This window comes from Epinephelus moara, chromosome 9 (assembly GCF_006386435.1).
Source record: "Epinephelus moara isolate mb chromosome 9, YSFRI_EMoa_1.0, whole genome shotgun sequence".
NCBI lineage: Eukaryota > Metazoa > Chordata > Actinopteri > Perciformes > Serranidae > Epinephelus > Epinephelus moara.
The window spans coordinates 3,682,336-3,697,065 of record NC_065514.1 but is presented as its reverse complement, the minus strand read 5'-3'; the positions used below and the strand labels follow the sequence as shown (position 1 = coordinate 3,697,065).

The 14,730-nt window shown below is 43.8% G+C and overlaps 1 protein-coding gene across 1 annotated transcript in view; it reads left to right on the top strand.

Moving 5' to 3' along the window:
• Positions 1 to 14,730, top strand: part of LOC126395944 (scavenger receptor cysteine-rich type 1 protein M160-like) — a 36,464-nt gene that overhangs the window by 12,419 nt on the left and 9,315 nt on the right. Inside the window, exons 4-10 of the mRNA XM_050053746.1 lie at positions 5,639 to 5,944; positions 6,038 to 6,328; positions 8,835 to 9,140; positions 9,234 to 9,518; positions 10,331 to 10,636; positions 10,730 to 11,017; positions 11,758 to 12,063. Of these exons, the coding sequence (XP_049909703.1) occupies positions 5,639 to 5,944; positions 6,038 to 6,328; positions 8,835 to 9,140; positions 9,234 to 9,518; positions 10,331 to 10,636; positions 10,730 to 11,017; positions 11,758 to 12,063 (2,088 nt within the window). The remainder of the gene's footprint in view (positions 1 to 5,638; positions 5,945 to 6,037; positions 6,329 to 8,834; positions 9,141 to 9,233; positions 9,519 to 10,330; positions 10,637 to 10,729; positions 11,018 to 11,757; positions 12,064 to 14,730) is intronic.

Genomic DNA, 14,730 nt, shown 5'->3' with positions numbered 1-14,730 from the left:
CTCACTCACCCACCTTCTTCCACACCCTCTCTCACACACACACATAGATACACATACACATACACACACACACACATTCTCGCTCACTCACCCACTTTCTCCCACACCCTCATACACACCCACACACACACACATACATACACATACACACACCCTTCTTGATGCTTGCTGGTTGATTCGGTAATGTTTTATAGTTGATAGGGTTTATAGAGCAATGTTGATGTTGGTTGTAAATTAATGTCATCAGTGTGAATAAACCCTGTTATACTGCAAAGAGAGGTTGCTTTGGTTTTTCATTGTATACTGTGATGAAGCTGGTTGGCAAAGTCAGTGCCTGAGCTCCACTCCTTCCTGTTCATCTTATAGTTGCTGATATCTCCCTAGAATTAGCTTCCTAAGTGAACACTCTTGAGACTGAATTTACGTCTGATCATTGGTCCGGTTTTCCCGGTGGTGCCCCGCTGTAAGCTAATTCGATTATTATGCTTATGTAATAATTAATTAATTATTAATTAATTAATCAAATATTTTAATAATCCATAATTAATATTAATAATTATGAATTATTGCCAATGATCATATTTAGCTCCTCCTCTTCCCAACATTTTATATAATTTACAAATGTTTCACCAAAGTTCTTGTGCTGCATAGTCCTGTCTGGTCCTTATGGATCAGTGAGTTTATGACTGATTCCAATCTGAGTGACAACATTTTAGAGTACAATTTTAAATCAACATTAAGCAATGATAGCGGTCTATTTGATCCACATAAGTTTTCATCTTTGGATGGTTTGTGGAAAACATTGATTGTTGCTCCTTCCAGTGTTGGAGGTAGTTGTCCTCTTTGGAGGGAGTCATTAGCATATTTAGATATGGGCTGAGAAGCCTTTCCCGAAATTTCTTTAAAAACTCTATTGTGAAGCCATCTGGGCCCAGGGCTTTCCCTATTTGTAAATGGTCCATTGACTTTAAAATTTCAATTTCTGTAAAATGTCGCTCTAGTTTTTCTTTTAAATCTTCAGATAATCTGGGCAGAGATGCTTTATTCATAAACTGATCGCACATTGTTACATTTAATTTACCTTTAGATTGATACAAATCTTGATAAAATGATTCAAAGCACTTATTAATTTCTTCTGGGTCATGTACCATTTCCCCTTCTTTATTTTTTATAGAGTGAATTATTTTAGCATTTTCCTCCTTCTTAATTTGCCAGCTGAGTAGTTTGCCCGTTTTGTCTCCGTTGTCATAATAATGATATTGAGTTCTTGCCATGTCAGCTTCTGTCCTTTTAATTGTCAACATATTATATTCCAGTCTTTTCGGGGTGAGGGTACAAGCTATCTCTGTGTTTTCAGTATTTGCAGATTTTTTAAACAGATTTCCATACTTGGTCACAGACCTCAGAAAAATAAGAAAACGTGAAAACGTTTTGACTTCTCTGTGTGGAGATGGGGGATACATTGCCCCCCAGTCGGGCCCAATTCTAGACTGCTTCAAACTGGGGGTTGGCAGTAAGAGATGCTGGTTGATTATATGAATTTATCTTTCAGACCATACACTATCACGTGGATGTTTTTGTTTTTATCCAAAGCTAAATGGGCATTATTCTTTAGGGTTTGAGGACACTTGGAGCTCAGAGTTGACCTCTTTAGGGGGGTCCATAGGGATTCTCCCCCAGGAAGAATTTTTTGATAAACAAGCTCTATTTTGATGCTTTTTTTGTACTCTGGCACCTTATTTTCATTCAAAGTCACATCTTTATCATTGGAGAGTTGAAATGTGTAAATTGAAAAGTGACATTTATTCTTCAGATTTATTGTGAATTGTGATGTTTAAAACATTAGTGCCTCAGTGTGACTTTCCGAGTAGAATTACAATTGCTATCAATAAACCTTTATTGACTCAACTACTGCAGTTAAGAACAATTTTAAATTACTTGTGCTTTTGTATTTCCATTTTATGCTGGTTTGTAGGCTACTTCTATTCTTCATTACAGAGGCAAAAATTCTACTTTTTACTCCATTACTTCATTTATGTGACAGTTTTAGTTACTTTATAGATTCAGATTATTAATACGACATATTAACCAACTAATAACTTATGATGTATTAGTATAGATTAAACCACCCAGCAGTAAGCCCACATTTAAAATGAGCTTCACCTTTAAAATCTGTACCATTAATGCATCAATATTTATGATAAAGTTTAGTTAAGTTTATTTACTTTATTAATCCCCCTAAGGGGAAATTCAGTGTTTTCACTCTTGCTTGTCAGTTACACACAGGTCTGAAAGACACACACATGCACAAGCAGGACCTATACATGCACAAAGTGGAGAGACCTCAGAGTGAGGGGGCTGCCCTTTGGTCAGGCGCCCCGAGCGGTTGGGGGGTTCTGTGCCTTGCTCAAGGGCACCTCGGCAGTGCCCAGGAGGTGAACTGGCACCTCTCCAGCCACCAGTCCACACTCCATATTCGGTCCGGACAGGGACTCGAGCAGACGACCCTCCGGTTCCCAACCCAAGTCGCTATGGACTGAGCTACTGCCGCCCCCAAAATAATGTAATATTTATATAGATTTTATCCTTAAATGGGTGATTATACATAATGAGTAATTTTACTTTTGGTAGTCTATTTTAAGTATACTTGGATGCTAATACTTTTTACTTATGCAGCCTCACCCCTAATATTCCAAAATGCTAAAACTGTCCAATCCAATATATTGATTTTAAAAAAAATCCAAATTCTTTTTTCATATAATTTTGTGCTTCAAATATTAAGCAAATTATGTGACATTACATGATGACTGTCACTGAGTCATGAGGTAAAAAGCTTTCAAGGTTTGCAGTGTGGTTGCCACAGAGATACATAACGGAGCCCATGGACATGCTTAAATTATGTTAAAGCATTAATGTAAACGTAAGATTAAACATATCATGACACACTCCATTTATAAAACAGAAAAATTCAATGAATGAGCTGTGCAAGAAAAAAAAAAACCCACATAAAACAGGACCAAGGGGAAATGGGGGAATATCCCTACTAAATGTCCAGAGAACTTCAGTCTTCCTACTCCCCACGGCTAACAGCGAACACATCAACTAAGCGCTATACTCACACCTAACCACAGAAAAAACACAAGTTCCATTTTACGTATGGTGATATGATGTTTCTGTCCGTGGGAAGCTGTAATAGGAAATGAAAGTAATAAATGACAGGATCATGCAAGTACTCACATAATGTTAGTTGTCATAGTCCCAGTCCAATTATCAAAGCATAACAAAAAGAGAAAATTGTCCAGTGTTGAGATTTATGCTGATCCAGATATTTTAATTAACTAAGTCCAAAAATGCTATGGCTCCCTCTGGTATATCAGACCTCTTCTCTGTACCATTGACTTTCGTCTTAGGCATCACAGGATAAGTCAGTGCATGGTCAGTATTCATCTTCTTCAGGTGTTCCCTCATGTCATGGAAGGCCTTGTGTTTCTTGACCACTGCCACTGAATTATCACTAAAGAAAGAAATCTTTGGCCCAGTATGTGTGTGATGTCCCAATTCTGCGCCAAGATGGTGTGCAGCATTCCTGACAAGTTGCTTGTCTGTGAAGTTGTAAACCTTCATAAAGATCAGACTGGGGTGATGCTTGTGACCAGGTTTTGGTGCAAGAGAATGGAGTGCATGGCCCGATATCACCCTTCCCATTTTGCTCGTAATTTTGAGATAGTTAGGTAACCACTTCTTCATGAAGCTCATAGAATTCAATCCTTCTGTACCGTCAGGTAGACAAACCAAACATGCACTGCACCTGTATGGGTTGTCCAAGTCATCAGTGTGTTCCAACATTCAACTCACTTGTTTCTCCAGATTTATCACTTTGGACTGCAGCGATTCTGTCGTGGTCTCCACACTAGCAATTCTTTCCTGTGCCTCACCAACTTGAGCTCCCAGTGCCTATATTTGGGCCATTTGTTTATCTTATGACGACAAATGCTGTGTCAACTTTATCATCAATATCCTTTGTGATGTTGTTGGCCATTCCGTCCATTGACCAGAAACTGTTCAGGTCAGGGCTACTGTTACTGCTACTGCTAGCATTTTCAAATTCAGCCACTTCCACAGCATTAGCTTCCTTATTCTGCTCCAAGATTTTGTTAGTAGTCTTGATTATTTTGTCCTTGGTTTAGATAATGTCAATCGGTATTTTGGAAAGGTAATTGTCAAGAGTCATTTTAGAGGGATTTCAGCTGCAAAGTATGATATTTTCACCAAGCAAATACATTAAGTAGTCGGATAACTGGACAAAGTATTACCGATTGTAGTATTATGATGTACTACAGTTTAGCCTTTGCTCACCTGCTAGGGGTACAATCAGTGTCAAAGACTATACTGTCTCTATTTCATTACTTTCAAATGTATTAGGCTAAAAAGTGGAAAACTGGAATGTATATGGGTGTTGGATGGGCTATATCACTGTCAGTGTCAATAGTATGTCGAGTCAGGTCTCACTCCGAAATCGTTGAGATCCGGCACTTGGGTGGTGACTTGCAATGTCAGAAACCCATGAAAAAGGTGTCCTTTAATGTCAGCATGATACACAGCCGTTTGCTTTTTAGTGTAACAGCACCTGGCAGCGTCAGGGGAAACACTGCGGGACAAGGACGAAAGTTAAGGTGGCGAAAGTCTGGGTAAGGCGGGTGGGAGTGGTGGTGGATGTGTCCAACAAACTACTTCTTTCACCCAAGAGAGAGCGGTGTTCGCATCCCATAAGATTCTAAAGCCCAACTCCATTCTTTTTTCCTAAACTCAACCACGAGTTCGTTGTTGTTGAATCGTCAATTCACTGCATTGTACCAACATAGTGCTTTTATTTTAAAAGAGACTGTATGTAAACATTTAATTTCCTGTGAAAACAGAAGTATATCGCCGAAGAAGACAATGCATGTAACAGGCAGAAGTGTCCTAAAGCGTAAACAACCAACGCACCCAGGGTACCTTGCACGTTGTATGTGGACGTGGAAAACAAAAGTCAATATATGACGAGGTGGAAGTAAGAATGTGTTGGTATGTCATGAACATGTAAACGTCATTAAAACGTCACAGTAGCCTATATATTATTAAAACAATGTCATAGTACAATATGTCATAAAAAAAAAGTCAAACTGTCATAAAAAAGTCACAGTGTGTGCTAAAATGGCACTCACTGATCAAAACCTTGAGAAGCTCTGATCTAAGATTGCTGTTTCAAAATGCTCTAAAATGGATAGGGGGAAATTTCTCCTGAGAATGTTCCTAAGACAGACCAACAGACCAACCGACCTTCATTCATCCCCAAAGGGAAACTCAACTAATCTGATCAACTAACCCAACCCCCCTAATGGTTGGGTCACAGAAGATGTCAATTGAATAGTGTTGAGTAGGTGATTATGGCCCTGGTGTGCAGCGTAAAGATTGTTGACTACCTGAGCAGAAGTAACAGAAGAAAGAAATCTGCAGATGATGATGTTAATGTTACAAAATATGTTGAAAGTTTTGATGAATGGAATTGTTGTCAGTTTTGAATTGTTGTTTGATGACATCTTATTTAGTGTCTGGTGTCTTTTATCTCTCTCTATTTTATCTTCTATTATCTCTCCAGACTCTGTCAAGCTGGTGGATGGGACCAGTCTGTGCTCAGGCAGACTGGAGGTGAAGTCTAACCAGAGGTGGTCCTCAGTGTGTGAAGCTGACTTTGACCAGCAGGATGCAGAGGTGGTCTGTAGGGAGCTTGGCTGTGGGGCTCCTTCAGTCCTCCAGGGGGCGCTCTATGGAGAAGTGGAGGCTCCAATGTGGACCAAAGAGTTCCAGTGTGGAGGCCATGAGTCTGCTCTCCTGGACTGTAGAAGCTCAGGCTCAGATAGAAACACCTGCTCACCTGGCAAAGCTGTTGGACTCAAATGCTCAGGTAGAAGAGGAGCTGCAGCTTTAAATTGGTTCATTTCTCTTCTAATGAAACTCACTTTGTTCTTTTACTGATGACTCTCTGGTTTCTGTTCAGAGCCTGTCAGGTTGGTGGGAGGAGACAGTCACTGTGCAGGAACACTGGAGGTCAAACGTGAGGGAGAATGGAGACCAGTGACTGACTATGACTCTCCCTGGACCCTGAAGACAGCAGGTGTTGCCTGCAGAGATCTGGACTGTGGCTCTGCTGTTTCTATAGGAGAGAGAGAGGAGTCCTCAGACAGACCTGTGTGGTGGATCAGGTCTGAATGTGTTCACTCTGCATCTGCTCTGAGGGAGTGTGCAACACCAGATTCCTCTTCCTCTGTCCTGAATCTCACCTGCTCAGGTAAGCCCATCAGTGACATCATCAGTGACATCATCTATGACAGTAATGTCCCCAGGTTGACTCACACATGTTCCAGCTAGAATGGCAGCAGACTGTCTCCAGCAGCCATGATGGAGTCTGATGAGCTGTTGCCTCAAGAAATCAGGTGCAACCATAAGAACCACTCACAGATGAGGTAAATAATATTGATCATCTTGTTAGAATGTTCTGCTGGATAAAACCTGCATCCTGGCATTAATGTGGGTGCCACTTGATGCACTCCATCCACCCAATCATGTTTGCTGACAAAGTACAAGTACACCTCTGCGGGGTGTCATTTGGTGTCTAGCATCAGGCCGTCGGTGGCGAAACCTTTGAGTCCTGTGGGTTTTGAGGTGGGGTACCAGCACGTCCCACTGATACTTGATCAGATTAGGATCTGGGGAATTTTGAGGCCAGGTCAATGCCTTGAGCTATTTCTCATGTTCTTCGGGCCATTTTTGAACAGTTTATGTGGTGTGACATGGCACATTGTCCTGCTGCAGGAGACACTGCCATTGGGGATTGTCATTGTAATGAAAGGGGGTACTTGGTCTGCAATACTGCTTGGGTGCATGGAGCATCTCAGATAGCATTGACATGAATGCCAGGCCCCATAAGGCCCGTTTCCACCGCAGGAACTAAGGGGTAATTTTACGGGGCCGGGGCCGTTGGTGCGTGTCTCCACCGCAGGAACCACCCCCTAAGGACAGAGTTCCGGAACTTTTACAGGGGCTAAACAAGTCCCTGCCTCGGGGTAGGTACTCAGAACGGCCCCGAAAGACTCCTGGCTGGGGCTTGGGGTTTACTTGGTGCTGATTGGATATACTCAAGGAGGGATGTGACGTGAACAGAAAGCTACAAAATAGCCGGCATTTTTAAAACTCAGCAGACGAGGGTTAGCTCGTTCATATAGCTTCCGCCGCCATGTAAAAAAAACTCACTAAATGGCCCGTGAAAAAAATATTCTTTCCAGCGGATATCTTAGTTACAACATGATTGAGCTAGCAAAGCAGTTTTGTGTTGCTATGTGTGGTATTTATTCAGTTATGGGAAATCACGATGTCTGGAAAGCATCAGTAGTGGCTGCAGCTGACAGGGACAGCTCACAACAGCATCTGTTAAAAGCCTCCCGTTGTCGGATATGACATGAAACTACTCCAGTTAGCTCAATCATGTTGTAACTAAGACATCCGCTGGAAAAAATGTTTTTTTCACGGGCCATTTACTGAGTTATTACAGACACCGCTATCGGCTAACAGCTAACAACACCCCTACGTCGCCCTGGTCAAAATGGTCGCGCAACGATTACGTCACATCCAGAGCCCGTAACTTTACAGGAACCTTCCTCGTACTCCGCTCTCTCAGTGGAGACACGGCGGTTGAGAGAGCCGAGCAAGAGGACGTTCCTGTAGTAGTTCCTGCCCCCCAAATAGTACTGGGAACTTCTTCAGTGGAAACGGGCCTATAGTTCCCTCGCAGAACATTGTATTATCACAAGATGAAGAAAGGAGGACACACAACTCCAATATTTTTAAAACAATGGGTGCAAGTTGCAGAATGATTCCAAAAAATACTTGTGGGCAACAGCATTCACAAAAGACAAAAAAGTCAAAATGTATAATTTAATAGGGCAACACACGGTCAGACACGTTTCGGCCTAAGCCTTCTTTAGTGGATCAAGAAGGCTTAGGCCGAAACATGTCTGACCGTGTGTTGCCCTATTAAATTATACATTTTGACTTTTTTGTCTTTTGTGAGTGCTGTTGCCCACAGGTATTTTTTATTATCACAAGATGATCAATGATGTTATCGTTACCAGTCAGTGGTTTTAGTGTTTTTGCTGATTGGTGCATATAAAACATACATGTGTGCTGCTTCAGGAGTCCCCTGGGCCAACCACCAACCAGCCTGAAAGGACTCCTTCTTCAGCTTGACAGCTTTTTGAGCCACTGGTTTCCAGCAGCAGGTTCTTTAGTTGCCACCATAACAGGCACCAGTGACCTACTGGACACAACTTTGATCAGCTCAGCTCAGCCGGGGGCTCATCAGTATCTCCACATCCACGTGGCGTCCTTCACCCTGGACAAATCCTAAGGAGAGTCCAGCCCCTATCCCTTTGAGATTTTAGGGATCATTTTCTTAACAGTTTTTTTTATTGTGGGTTACAGATCTTCTCAGAATAATCAGAAAGAGTGAGACCTTTTAACTTCTCTGTAGAATCACAGATGATAATGTTATTGTTTGAAAACATGTTGAAAGTGTTGAGAAATGGATAACGTATGTTAGAGAGTATGAAATGTAAATGTGATGTCAGACAGCTGCAGTCTGTGGTCTTATAAAGACGTGTTCTGTTGTTAATGATGAAGTGATGTTGGAATTGTTGTGAGTCCAGTTTGAATCAGTGAATTGTTGTTTGATGACATCTTTTTATTTAGTGTCTGGTGTCTTTTATCTCTCTCTATTTTATCTTCTATTATCTCTCCAGACTCTGTCAGGCTGGTGAATGGGACCAGTCTGTGCTCAGGCAGACTGGAGGTGAAGTCTAACCAGAGGTGGTCCTCAGTGTGTGAAGCTGACTTTGACCAGCAGGATGCAGAGGTGGTCTGTAGGGAGCTTGGCTGTGGGGCTCCTTCAGTCCTCCAGGGGGCGCTCTATGGAGAAGTGGAGGCTCCAATGTGGACCAAAGAGTTCCAGTGTGGAGGCCATGAGTCTGCTCTCCTGGACTGTAGAAGCTCAGGCTCAGATAGAAACACCTGCTCACCTGGCAAAGCTGTTGGACTCACCTGCTCAGGTAGAAGAGGAGCTGCAGCTTTGATTTGGTTCATTTCTCTTCTAATGAAACTCACTTTGTTCTTTTACTGATGACTCTCTGGTTTCTGTTCAGAGCCTTTCAGGTTGGTGGGAGGAGACAGTCACTGTGCAGGAACACTGGAGGTCAAACATGGAGAATGGAGACCAGTGAATGTCATTTACTCTCCCTGGACCCTGAAGACAGCAGGTGTTGTCTGTGGACAGCTGGTCTGTGGCTCTGCTGTTTCTGTAGAACAGAAAAGGTCCCCATTAAGCTCCGTGTGGAGGATTGACTCTCGATGTGTTAAGTCTGTACCTGCTCTGAGGGAGTGTGCAACATCAGATTCCTCTTCCACCATCCTGAATCTCACCTGCTTAGGTAAGCCCATCAGTGACATCATCAGTGACATCATCTATGACAGTAATGTCCCCAGGTTGACTCACACATGTTCCAGCTAGAATGGCAGCAGACTGTCTCCAGCAGCCATGATGGAGTCTGATGAGCTGCTGCCTCAGTAAATCAGCTGCTGAATGCACCAAGATATATATCTGTATATATGAAACATACATATGTGCTGCTTCAGGAGTCCCCTGGGCCAACCACCAACCAGCCTGAAAGGACTCCTCCTTCAGCTTGACAGCTTTCTGAGCCACTGGTTTCCAGCAGCAGGTTCTTTGGTTGCCGCCATAACAGGCACCAATGACCTACTGGACACAACTTTGATCAGCTCAGCTCAGCCGGGGGCTCGTCAGTATCTCCACACCCACGTGGCGTCCTTCACCCTGGACAAGTCCTTAAAGGAGAGAGTCCAGCCCCTATCCCTTTGAGATTTTAGGGATCATTTTCCAAACACATTTTTTTATTGTGGGTTGCAGATCATAAGAATAATCAGAAAGAGTGAGACCTTTTAACTTCTCTGTAGCATCACAGATGATAATGTTATTGTTTGAAAACATGTTGAAAGTGTTGAGAAATGGATAACGTATGTTAGAGAGTATGAAATGTAAATGTGATGTCAGACAGCTGCAGTCTGTGGTCTTATAAAGACGTGTTCTGTTGTTAATGATGAAGTGATGTTGGAATTGTTGTGAGTCCAGTTTGAATCAGTGAATTGTTGTTTGATGACATCTTTTTATTTAGTGTCTGGTGTCTTTTATCTCTCTCTATTTTATCTTCTATTATCTCTCCAGACTCTGTCAGGCTGGTGGATGGGACCAGTCTGTGCTCAGGCAGACTGGAGGTGAAGTCTAACCAGAGGTGGTCCTCAGTGTGTGAAGCTGACTTTGACCAGCAGGATGCAGAGGTGGTCTGTAGGGAGCTTGGCTGTGGGGCTCCTTCAGTCCTCCAGGGGGCGCTCTATGGAGAAGTGGAGGCTCCAATGTGGACCAAAGAGTTCCAGTGTGGAGGCCATGAGTCTGCTCTCCTGGACTGTAGAAGCTCAGGCTCAGATAGAAACACCTGCTCACCTGGCAAAGCTGTTGGACTCACCTGCTCAGGTAGAAGAGGAGCTGCAGCTTTAATTTGGTTCATTTCTCTTCTAATGAAACTCACTTTGTTCTTTTACTGATGACTCTCTGGTTTCTGTTCAGAGCCTGTCAGGTTGGTGGGAGGAGACAGTCGCTGTGCAGGAACACTGGAGGTCAAACATGGAGAATGGAGACCAGTGAATGGCTATTACTCTGACTGGACCATGAAGACAGCAGGTGTTGCCTGCAGAGATCTGGACTGTGGCTCTGCTGTTTCTGTAGGAGAGAGAGAGGATTCCTCAGACAGACCTGTGTGGAGGATCGACTCTGACTGTGTTCACTCTGGATCTGCTCTGAGGGAGTGTGCAACATCATCTTCCTCTTCCACCCTCCTGTATCTCACCTGCTCAGGTAAGCCCATCAGTGACATCATCATTGACATCATCTATGACAGTAATGTCCCCAGGTTGACTCACACATGTTCCAGCTAGAATGGCAGCAGACTGTCTCCAGCAGCCATGATGGAGTCTGATGAGCTGCTGCCTCAGTAAATCAGCTGCTGAATGCACCAAGATATATATCTGTATATATGAAACATACATGTGTGCTGCTTCAGGAGTCCCCTGGGCCAACCACCAACCAGCCTGAAAGGACTCCTCCTTCAGCTTGACAGCTTTCTGAGCCACTGGTTTCCAGCAGCAGGTTCTTTGGTTGCCACCATAACAGGCACCAATGACCTACTGGACACAACTTTGATCAGCTCAGCTCAGCCGGGGGCTCGTCAGTATCTCCACACCCATGTGGCGTCCTTCACCCTGGACAACTCCTTAAAGGAGAGAGTCCAGCCCCTATCCCTTTGAGATTTTAGGGATCATTTTCTAAACACATTTTTATTGTGGCCTACAGATCATCTCAGAAAAAAATGGACAGAGAAATGGATAACGTATGTTAGAGAGTATGAAATGTATATGTGATGTCAGACAGCTGCAGTCTGTGGTCTTATAAAGACGTGTTCTGTTGTTAATGATGAAGTGATGCTGGAATTGTTGTGAGTCCAGTTTGAATCAGTGAATTGTTGTTTGATGACATCTTTTTATTTAGTGTCTGGTGTCTTTTATCTCTCTCTATTTTATCTTCTATTATCTCTCCAGACTCTATCAGGCTGGTGGATGGGACCAGTCTGTGCTCAGGCAGACTGGAGGTGAAGTCTAACCAGAGGTGGTCCTCAGTGTGTGAAGCTGACTTTGACCAGCAGGATGCAGAGGTGGTCTGTAGGGAGCTTGGCTGTGGGGCTCCTTCAGTCCTCCAGGGGGCGCTCTATGGAGAAGTGGAGGCTCCAATGTGGACCAAAGAGTTCCAGTGTGGAGGCCATGAGTCTGCTCTCCTGGACTGTAGAAGCTCAGGCTCAGATAGAAACACCTGCTCACCTGGCAAAGCTGTTGGACTCAAATGCTCAGGTAGAATAATAACGTTGATAATAAGAACCTTTTATATAGCAACTTTGAAAGCAAAGATTACAAAGTGCTTTTACAAACAAAGCAAAGCAGAAGCATGAAACCCCAGAGGCAGTGTAACAATGGAAGCCAAACAACAGTGCCGAACTAAGGCCAGACAGAAATTAAGGTAGAATTAAACAAGAGATTAGACACAAGGAAGTATTAGAAAGACAACAGATGAGGATGAGAAATAGAGATAAATATGATATTAAACATAAACAAACAAGTAAATACAATTAAAAGAATAAAAGCAGTACACACAAAATACTGCTAATAATGATAAATCACAAAAAAACAAAAAGATAAATTACAAGATAAATAAGAAGACAAGAACACATAAAAGTAGGGCTACAGAAATGGATTTTAAGATGTGAATCAAAAGAAGCCATTGATTGTGCCAGCCATATCTCCTCAGGCAGGTCATTCCAAAGCTCGGGGGAATATGATGGCAAAAGGACTGTTGCCTTTAGATTTTTGTCTTGACTTTGGAACACCCAGAAGGGTACTAGGGAAGGATCTAAGGCATTGGTTTAATTCTGGAGATGGTTCTCATTTGGAGGAAGCAGGACTGGACAACTTTTTCGAAATGTGGCTGAGATGCAAGCACAGGTGATTGTTACCTGCAAGGCATAACTGCCTGTCGCACCTCCACTGGTGCCAGCAGGCCATCTGCGGGGTCGTCAGCTGGGAGCCACCCTTCGCAGATATTTCACCCCTTGAATCCTCGAACATGTCTAGGTGTTGACATCTTGCTTCCGCTTCCTGTGGCTGGCCCTAGGGTCCTTGGTTCCCCCACTTTGGGTTTCTTCTTCTAAGCCACAGCACGAAGCTCCCTTTCTCTTCCTCTTCAGCCAATTCCCAGAGTGCCTTCTCTTGCTTGGACCCAGTGACTCTGAGGCTTTTTAGTAGCTCCTGGGTGGATTTTCCAACAAAGCCTCTGCATCCGACTTCCACCGGGTAGGTGCATGCCTTCCACCCTGCTTCAGTGCAAGCTGCAGCAAGCTCGCTGTACTTCTCCTTTTTTACTCTCAATAGCTGCCTCCATCACCTCTTATCTTGGTGCTGTGAGTTCTGCCGTGATCACTGTCTTGGCAGAGATAGACCACAAGACTATGCCTGGCTGTAGGGAAGTTGCTGTTATATCAGGTGGAAACTTCAGCAGCTGGTTGAGGTCAACCCTCATCTACCACTCACATCCAGGTTTCAGTACAGACCACTCCCTCTGCTTGATGTTTTCTGCTTAAGCTCGTTGCCTGATGAAGCCTATCCATGGTTTGGAGAATGATGGGCTGGCTCTGTTGGCTTCAAATCTGCGTTCCTCCAACACCTCTGTCAGTTTTTGGAGCACTTGGCTGTGGCACCATCTGTATATTTAGACTGCAGTTTGTTTGTGAGCCATGCCAGAAATGTACATTCTGGGGGCTTGGTAGGGTGTCATTAGTGGACCCAATAAGGAAGTTCAGTCTTGCCTGAGGTATCTTCCACATGACCCTGTTGGTGACTGCCTCCCAGTTTGTCCACCCTCCTCGCTGCTGCTGGCTCACAGCTTTGATCTTGTAGTCTATGTCTCATCATCCATCCTGATTACTTCTGAGACCACTAGCTCTTTTCTTTCCTTCTTTGTGATCTTTGGCCACATCTTGGGGGCTGGTTTCAGAAAAAGCTTGTGCGTGCTTTCTCGTTCTTGCTCCTGCGTTTCTGAATCCTCTCTGCTCTCCTGAGCTTGGCAAGTCTTGATTTCAGCTGGTCCCAGAGAGCTTTACGACCCTCCTTCTTTCACTTTTGTGCATTCCTCCATGCTTTCCAGAGAAATCGTTTTTCCTTCTTTCCTTTCCTCCTCTCTCTTCTTCTCTGCATGGGGGTGATCTTCTTCTCGGGAATTTCTCCAAATTTCTGCTTGCCTTCTTTGTAGATGATGTTCCCAAAGAGGTTGAGTTTGGCAGTTGTGCTGCCCTTTAGCTAGCTAGTTCTGGAGGACTGGATGTAAATTCTGCTCAAAGCGTCTCCATGCCTCTTTGGTGCTGGTTTGGGGCCACTTCACTTTGGCCTGGCGGATTTGCTTCTCCTCTGGTGGTTTTCTCGTCAGTTGGCTGCTTTCAGGCTCAAAGCACATTCCTTGCAGTGGGGCATGTTCTTGCTCTTGGTGTTGCACTTCCTGTGAGGATGGCTGTTGCAGCTCCTCTCTGTCACCATCTAAAATAGTGGACTCAGCAGCACTGTGGTGCTCAACCAGGCTTTGAGTCCCCCTTGTCTCACCTGCCAAAGCAGTACAAGTTTATATATGGTTTCTCCCCCGGCACTTTGACTTTCCTTGATGTATTCACAGGCCCCAGTGTGATGTCACTTTGGCCCATCTGCAGCTGCATTTCCAAAGGATCTTGAGGTCATTACTCACTGCCGTTCCAGTCTTTCTGGTATTATCCATCCTGATTGGTCCATTTTCCATCCCAGGCTGTTGCCTTTATGTTGTGCTTGTAGTTTCAAAGCATATTCCGTCTCCACATTTAAGACTAGACTTAAGACTTTCCTCTTTGATAAAACTTATAGTTAGGGCTGGCTCAGGCTTGCCCTGTACCAGCCCCTAGTTAGGCTGACTTAGGCCTAGTCTGCCGGAGGACCCCCCTATAA